The sequence below is a fragment of the Danio rerio genome, chromosome 19 (genome assembly GCF_052040795.2).
Source record: "Danio rerio strain M-AB ecotype USA chromosome 19, GRCz13ab, whole genome shotgun sequence".
In the NCBI taxonomy this organism is placed as follows: domain Eukaryota; kingdom Metazoa; phylum Chordata; class Actinopteri; order Cypriniformes; family Danionidae; genus Danio; species Danio rerio.
Genome location: NC_141039.2, coordinates 90,001 through 100,000, shown reverse-complemented (window position 1 = coordinate 100,000; position 10,000 = coordinate 90,001). Strand labels below are relative to the sequence as shown.

Here is a 10,000-nt window from a genome sequence, read left to right as displayed (position 1 = left end):
ATGGTCAGATGTTATGGTCAGATGTTATGATCAGATGATATGATCAGATGTTATGGTCAGATGTTATGGTCAGATGTTATGGTCAGATGTTATGATCAGATGTTATGATCAGATGTTATGGTCAGATGTTATGATCAGATGATATGGTCAGATGTTATGGTCAGATGATATGGTCAGATGTTATGATCAGATGTTATGGTCAGATGATATGGTCAGATGTTATGATCAGATGATATGGTCAGATGTTATGATCAGATGTTATGGTCAGATGTTATGATCAGATGTTATGGTCAGATGTTATGATCAGATGTTATGGTCAGATGTTTTGGTCAGATGTTATGATCAGATGTTATGGTCAGATGTTATGGTTAGATGATATGGTCAGATGTTATGGTCAGATGTTATGATCAGATGTTATGATCAGATGTTATGGTCAGATGATATGGTCAGATGATATGATCAGATGTTATGGTCAGATGTTATGATCAGATGATATGGTCAGATGTTATGATCAGATGATATGGTCAGATGTTATGGTCAGATGTTATGATCAGATGTTATGATCAGATGATATGGTCAGATGTTATGGTCAGATGATATGGTCAGATGTTATGATCAGATGATATGGTCAGATGTTATGGTCAGATGTTATGATCAGATGATATGGTCAGATGTTATGATCAGATGTTATGGTCAGATGATATGGTCAGATGTTATGGTCAGATGTTATGATCAGATGATATGGTCAGATGTTATGGTCAGATGTTATGATCAGATGATATGGTCAGATGTTATGGTCAGATGTTATGGTCAGATGATATGGTCAGATGTTACGGTCAGATGTTATGGTCAGATGATATGGTCAGATGATATGGTCAGATGTTATGGTCAGATGTTAGAGTCAGATGTTATGATCAGATGTTAGGGTCAGATGTTATGGTCAGATGTTATGATCAGATGATATGGTCAGATGTTATGATCAGATGATATGGTCAGATGATATGGTCAGATGTTATGGTCAGATGTTATGATCAGATGATATGGTCAGATGTTATGGTCAGATGTTATGGTCAGATGATATGGTCAGATGTTACGGTCAGATGTTATGGTCAGATGATATGGTCAGATGATATGGTCAGATGTTATGGTCAGATGTTAGAGTCAGATGTTATGATCAGATGTTAGGGTCAGATGTTATGGTCAGATGTTATGATCAGATGATATGGTCAGATGTTATGATCAGATGATATGATCAGATGATATGGTCAGATGTTATGATCAGATGTTTTGGTCAGATGTTATGATCAGATGTTATGGTCAGATGTTATGGTTAGATGATATGGTCAGATGATATGATCAGATGTTATGGTCAGATGTTATGATCAGATGATATGGTCAGATGTTATGATCAGATGATATGGTCAGATGTTATGGTCAGATGTTATGATCAGATGTTATGATCAGATGATATGGTCAGATGTTATGGTCAGATGATATGGTCAGATGTTATGATCAGATGATATGGTCAGATGTTATGGTCAGATGTTATGATCAGATGATATGGTCAGATGTTATGATCAGATGTTATGGTCAGATGATATGGTCAGATGTTATGGTCAGATGTTATGATCAGATGATATGGTCAGATGTTATGGTCAGATGTTATGATCAGATGATATGGTCAGATGTTATGGTCAGATGTTATGGTCAGATGATACGGTCAGATGTTACGGTCAGATGTTATGGTCAGATGATATGGTCAGATGATATGGTCAGATGTTATGGTCAGATGTTAGAGTCAGATGTTATGATCAGATGTTAGGGTCAGATGTTATGGTCAGATGTTATGATCAGATGATATGGTCAGATGTTATGATCAGATGATATGGTCAGATGATATGGTCAGATGTTATGGTCAGATGTTATGATCAGATGATATGGTCAGATGTTATGGTCAGATGTTATGGTCAGATGATATGGTCAGATGTTACGGTCAGATGTTATGGTCAGATGATATGGTCAGATGATATGGTCAGATGTTATGGTCAGATGTTAGAGTCAGATGTTATGATCAGATGTTAGGGTCAGATGTTATGGTCAGATGTTATGATCAGATGATATGGTCAGATGTTATGATCAGATGATATGATCAGATGATATGGTCAGATGTTATGATCAGATGTTTTGGTCAGATGTTATGATCAGATGTTATGGTCAGATGTTATGGTTAGATGATATGGTCAGATGTTATGGTCAGATGTTATGATCAGATGTTATGATCAGATGTTATGATCAGATGTTATGGTCAGATGATATGGTCAGATGATATGATCAGATGTTATGGTCAGATGTTATGATCAGATGATATGGTCAGATGTTATGATCAGATGATATGGTCAGATGTTATGGTCAGATGTTATGATCAGATGTTATGATCAGATGATATGGTCAGATGTTATGGTCAGATGATATGGTCAGATGTTATGATCAGATGATATGGTCAGATGTTATGGTCAGATGTTATGATCAGATGTTATGATCAGATGATATGATCAGATGATATGGTCAGATGTTATGATCAGATGATATGGTCAGATGATATGGTCAGATGTTATGGTCAGATGATATGGTCAGATGTTATGGTCAGATGTTATGATTAGATGTTATAAACCATTGGTCACTCACAGGTGGTCTCGCTGCCTCTCAGGGCTTCGCTGGCTGAGTTGCTGTAAATAGCGAACACTGTGATCTGATACTCCGTCATAGAGTTCAGATACTGCAACACCACGGAGTTCTCATCGCCGTTCACCACCACCTGCGCACACACAGCTCATTTACAGACACATACACACACACAAAGAGACACAGCTCATTTCATTACACATACACACAGCTAATTTACACACACACACCTCCTCAGGTTGAGCTCCGCTGGAGGAGTAATACACCACTCTGTATTTCTCCACTGGGCCTGTTGCGTGCGTCCATGACACACGGAAGCTCCTGGCTGTGACCTCAGAGGTCAGAAGGTCACGAGGAGCATCAAGAGTCTTGGAGGAATCTGGATCAGTTTCACCTGAAGACACACAGAGAGTCTGTCACCACGACCCCTGACCCCCCACCTGAGGCTAAATACAAATGTGTCATAATAAATCAGCACGCAGTGGAAATGTGTGTGTTCTCGCACCGCTGATCTCCAGGCTGAGCTCGGACACACGCTCACACACACTGCGGGTCAGACTCTCCACGATGGAGCTCATCACACTGAAATCAGCAACATTATACACGTGTGTGTCCTCTGGGGGAGACGCGATCGCACGCAGCTCATTCTCATCTGCGTTCTTCACCCCTGCACACGCACACACACACACACACATATATATATATATATATACATAAACACAGACTTATATGCATTAATGTGTGTGTGTGTGTGGTACCAATGGCGAACAGCTCGATGCCTGCGTCTCGGAGTCTCTGCGCTGGAAACTGAACGTCGTCTTGAGATTTCCCGTCTGTGATCAGGATCCCGATCTTAGGAACGTCAGCTCTCAAACCCGACTCAGCCTTAAAGCTGTTCTCCAGAATATAGGTCAGAGCCAGACCTGAAACACACACACACACACACACACACACACACAGAAACAATGAATGAATATTTACAGTGTGAATGTGTGCACCTGTGTGTGTGTGTGTGTGTGCCAGACTGTGTGTACATGTGAGTGTCTGTTTATGCATGTGTTTGGATCTGTGTGTGTGTGTGTGTGTGTGTGTGTGTGACTGCTCACCTGTGAGTGTGTTTCCTCCTTTATAAGGCAGGTTCTTCACAGCCTCGATCACAGCCTCTTTAGTGGCGTGTGTGTTCAGATGCCACTCGATACGCGGATCACCGCTGTACTGCGCCAGACCTGCACACACACACACACACACACACACACTACTAACACAGCTCTCTCTCAAACACACACATGTATTGAGAGCTGCAGACGCACCGATGCGAGTGTGTTCCGCCCCGACAGTGAACGCTCTGACGAGACTCTCCAGAAACAGACGAACCAGACGGAAGTTTATCCGGCCGATGCTCCAGGAGCCGTCCACCAACACCACGATATCAGCCACTGCAGGAGACCTACAGGAGAACACATCCACTGCACACACACACACACACACACACACATTAACACCACGATATCAGCCACTGCAGGAGACCTACAGGAGAACACATCCACTGCACACACACACACACACACACACACATTAACACCACGATATCAGCCACTGCAGGAGACCTACAGGAGAACACATCCACTGCGCACACACACACACACACACACACACACATTAACACCACGATATCAGCCACTGCAGGAGACCTACAGGAGAACACATCCACTGCGCACACACACACACACACACACACACACACACACACACACATTAACACCACGATATCAGCCACTGCAGGAGACCTACAGGAGAACACATCCACTGCGCACACACACACACACACACACACACACACACACACACACACACACACATTAACACCACGATATCAGCCACTGCAGGAGACCTACAGGAGAACACATCCACTGCGCACACACACACACACACACACACACACACACATTAACACCACGATATCAGCCACTGCAGGAGACCTACAGGAGAACACATCCACTGCGCACACACACACACACACACACACACATTAACACCACGATATCAGCCACTGCAGGAGACCTACAGGAGAACACATCCACTGCACACACACACACACACACACACACACACACACACACACATTAACACCACGATATCAGCCACTGCAGGAGACCTACAGGAGAACACATCCACTGCGCACACACACACACACACACACACACATTAACACCACGATATCAGCCACTGCAGGAGACCTACAGGAGAACACATCCACTGCACACACACACACACACACACACACACACACACACACACACACACACATTAACACCACGATATCAGCCACTGCAGGAGACCTACAGGAGAACACATTCACTGCACACACACACACACACACACACACACATGTCTGCTCCTGTGTGCTGATGCTGATGCAGTCGCTCCTGCATTATTATATTTCACAGCTGCTATCACTGATCTCTCAGTTCATCATAGTATCAGAGCTCTTCATCATTACTGATATTAATACAGTTATTGGTACGGTTATTGATAAGGTTATTGATCTCTCGATTATTAATGAGCAGATAATATTGTCCCTCCAGCTCGGTGTTCTTGCAGAATGAAGCCGCTGGCTTTATTATTGATTATTAGATGAATCCCCGTTATCAAATATTCCAGAGAGCCGTGTGATGATTGATTATCAGATTACTGCTCGTATTAGCTGTGTGTGTGTGTGTGTGTGTGTGTGTGTGTGTTTGAATTTTCTTATTTGTTAGCAACAACTGTGTTTTTGTTGACACGACAGATTGACACAACAAAAGAAAGACACACTCACACACACATGCGCACGCACAGACACACACACACACACACACACACTGGGTCTCCCTCAAGGTCTTTATTTCAGATTTAAGGTCAGATATTCCTGAATGAGCTGGAGTTCCTCCTGCGGAGGCTGCTCTGCTGAACACCGCTTCAGCTGCACACACACACACACACACACACACACACACACACACACACACACACTACAACACAGTCACAACACTTCAGTGCAGCACAGGCATGAGTGTGTGTTAGTATATTTGTACATGTGTATGGTTGTGTGCATGCATGCGTGTGTGTGTGTGTGTGTGTGTGTGTGTGTGTGTGTGTGTGTGTGTGAGCTGGTGTTCGTGCTGAAACATGTTGATCTGCTCCTGCATTTGTCTTTCTCCCCTGAACTCTGCTTTACACACACACACACACACACACACATTGAGCTCCGTCAGCTCTGCACACATTACCAACACACCATGAAGCAGAGACAAAGTGGAAGCAAAGCTGTTAGCACAAGCAACTTACACACACACACACACACACACACACACACACACACACATTCTTCTTCATTGTGTGTGCTGGGGTCAGACAGTGGTCAGAGAGGAGAGCCATAAACTGTTTAAATACAGCAGAGCAACAGTGAAGACAAACACACCAGCGGCCCACCACTGTGTGTTTATTACACACGCTACACAGCATTATGAGGACACACATTACACACGCTATACAGCATTATGAGGACCCACATTACACACGCTATACAGCATTATGAGGACGCACATTACACACGCTATACAGCATTATGAGGACCCACATTACACACGCTACACAGCATTATGAGGACCCACATTACACACGCTACACAGCATTATGAGGACACACATTACACACGCTATACAGCATTATGAGGACGCACATTACACACGCTATACAGCATTATGAGGACACACATTACACACGCTACACAGCATTATGAGGACACACATTACACACGCTACACAGCATTATGAGGACACACATTACACACGCTACACAGCATTATGAGGACACACATTACACACGCTACACAGCATTATGAGGACACACATTACACACGCTACACAGCATTATGAGGACACACATTACACACGCTACACAGCATTATGAGGACACACATTACACACGCTACACAGCATTATGAGGACGCACATTACACACGCTATACAGCATTATGAGGACACACATTACACACGCTATACAGCATTATGAGGACACACATTACACACGCTACACAGCATTATGAGGACACACATTACACACGCTACACAGCATTATGAGGACACACATTACACACGCTATACAGCATTATGAGGACCCACATTACACACGCTACACAGCATTATGAGGACACACATTACACACGCTATACAGCATTATGAGGACGCACATTACACACGCTACACAGCATTATGAGGACACACATTACACACGCTATACAGCATTATGAGGACCCACATTACACACGCTACACAGCATTATGAGGACACACATTACACACGCTATACAGCATTATGAGGACACACATTACACACGCTACACAGCATTATGAGGACACACATTACACACGCTACACAGCATTATTCAGATTCTGGCCTGTGCAGGAGACCAGCAGGGGGCGCTGTAGTTTACTCTTAACTTTTAGCGTGAAGACTTTCAAGACAAAACTGAGCAGAAGAGTTCAGTGTGAATCTGCCTGGAGGGTCAGAGAGGGTCACGGTGGGGTCAAGGCAGGGGTCACGGTGGGGTCATTAGATAAGGTGTCACTCACAGCAAGTGCATTCCTTTGAGTGAGTTTGAACTTGAGTTTCAGAGTCTTGAGTTTCAGCCCCTTTCACACACACACAGACCTTTCCGGAGAGTTACCGGCCGTTTTCCAGAAAGCTCTGAGTGTGTGTGAACAGGCCCTTTTGGAAAACACAGGAGAATTAGTTCGGGCAGTTTTCAGATGATGTTTCTGCTGATGCTGACTGTGTGAATAATTATAGATCAGATGCTGATGATGAGCCGCTGTTTGTCTAACTCTAACCCTTCAGTTGTGTGAGGCGTCGTGCACACACACACACACTCACGCAGTTATACACACAAACACACACACACACTTATTCAGTCACAAACACACAAACTCACACTCACACACACAGACACACAATCACATATACTCATATGCATGCACACACAAACTCTATACACACACACACACACACACACACACTAATACACATATGTATACAAAAACACACAAGCATAAGAACACACACATGTTCTTGTGGTTGCAGGATACATAGATCCACATGACACACACTCACACACACACACACACACACACCTGCAGAGCCGTGGGCCACAGAGACTCAGGCAGAGATGGATTATTGTGCAAGTGCAGACATGCAGAGAATCTGAGCTGTGCATGAGGAGCAGATACTGACAGAGAACAGACACAGTTACACACACACACACACACACACTAACACAGCGGCGCTGAGGGCTTACACACAGAACACACTCCTCACACTCTTATCACCGCCTCATACCGCGCTCGAACCCAAACCTGCAGAAACACAGATGGAGAGCAGACAGCGGCTGGAGATTTACAGACCTGTTCCTCTCTCAGCGGATCAAGCCTATAATCACAATCATTATAAAGCGCGCACACACACGCACACACACACACACACACGCCGTCACTTTCACCATAATGTCACGTTTCAGAGCCAGAGCATCCAAACCTCTGTTTAAGCTGGAAACTAAATACAGCAGCAGAGGATTACAGGCCTGCTTATAGAAACACACGCAAACACACACACACACACACACACACACACACTCACAGAGAGACTGCAGCCGCTACACAACTGAGCCATGTCACAGCTCACACATACTGACACTAATAACACAACAAACACAACTCACACCAATAACACACCCGACACTGTAACACACACCCGACACTGTAACACACCTGACACTGTAACACACCTGACACTGTAACACACACCCGACACTGTAACACACACCCGACACTGTAACACACACCTGACACTGTAACACACACCTGACACTGTAACACACCTGACACTGTAACACACACCTGACACTGTAACACACCTGACACTGTAACACACCTGACACTGTAACACACACCCGACACTGTAACACACACCCGACACTGTAACACACACCTGACACTGTAACACACACCTGACACTGTAACACACCTGACACTGTAACACACACCTGACACTGTAACACACCTGACACTGTAACACACACCTGACACTGTAACACACACCTGACAGTGTAACACACACCTGACACTGTAACACACCTGACACTGTAACACACCTGACACTGTAACACACACCTGACAGTGTAACACACACCTGACACTGTAACACACACCTGACACTGTAACACACACCTGACACTGTAACACACACCTGACAGTGTAACACACACCTGACACTGTAACACACACCTGACACTGTAACACACACCTGACACTGTAACACACACCTGACAGTGTAACACACACCTGACACTGTAACACACACCTGACACTGTAACACACACCTGACACTGTAACACACACCTGACAGTGTAACACACACCTGACACTGTAACACACACCTGACACTGTAACACACACCTGACACTGTAACACACACCTGACAGTGTAACACACACCTGACACTGTAACACACACCTGACACTGTAACACACACCTGACACTGTAACACACCTGACACTGTAACACACCTGACACTGTAACACACACCTGACACTGTAACACACCTGACACTGTAACACACCTGACACTGTAACACACACCTGACACTGTAACACACACTCAGGTCTCAGCAGTGTTGTGCAGAGATGTTCTGTCTGTAGGGCACTGCAGTGTTGGGTTTCTCCCCTGAACAGTCTGACGGTGCTCCTGAGCTCCTCTTCTGGTCAGTGATGCGGTGTGTATTACTGCTGTGTTCCTCTTCCTGGGTCTGATCTCCTCCAGCAGGGGTTTCAGCTGTGTTATAGAGCAGCTCTGCGGTTAACAGCGGTCACCTGCTGAATACCTGACTGAGCAGTGAGAGGATCTGAACATCTAAATCAGGATTAAATCATGCACACTGAGTAAAGCGCTTCACCTGCCTTCACTAATGTGTCAATCACGTCCCGAAAGAGGAATAACCCGACTGTATGAGCGAGCGCAGAGCTCCTGCAGCAGCGTCTCCTCCTCAGTAACTGCAGTAGTTCAGTGGAGGTGATGATGTACCTGGAGAAGGTGAGCTGCTGTCATCATGTGTTCAGCTGGAGGTGGGCTGCAGGTGTGGAGCTCTGCATCAGTGTGGTGTTTCTCACAGCTGTCAGAGTTTCACCTCCACATCATCGATACTGATCAACTGCCCACTTCTGTTCCTCCATCAGTTCAAGATAACGGGAGTCACTACAGAAACGGCAGTCTCCGGCCGGCCGCGGC

General features: G+C 44.9%; 1 protein-coding gene across 4 annotated transcripts in view; it reads right to left on the bottom strand.

Annotated features, from left to right (window-relative positions):
* col14a1b (collagen, type XIV, alpha 1b) overlaps positions 1-10,000 on the bottom strand; it is a 32,047-nt gene that overhangs the window by 15,933 nt on the left and 6,114 nt on the right. For all 4 annotated transcript variants that reach the window (XM_087295108.2, XM_087295109.2, XM_087295110.2 and 1 more), the window contains 6 exons: positions 3,993-4,148; positions 3,789-3,908; positions 3,441-3,605; positions 3,188-3,349; positions 2,913-3,076; positions 2,686-2,815 (listed from right to left, as the gene is read on the bottom strand). In XM_087295108.2, the coding sequence (XP_087151234.2) occupies positions 2,686-2,815; positions 2,913-3,076; positions 3,188-3,349; positions 3,441-3,605; positions 3,789-3,908; positions 3,993-4,148 (897 nt within the window). The remainder of the gene's footprint in view (positions 1-2,685; positions 2,816-2,912; positions 3,077-3,187; positions 3,350-3,440; positions 3,606-3,788; positions 3,909-3,992; positions 4,149-10,000) is intronic.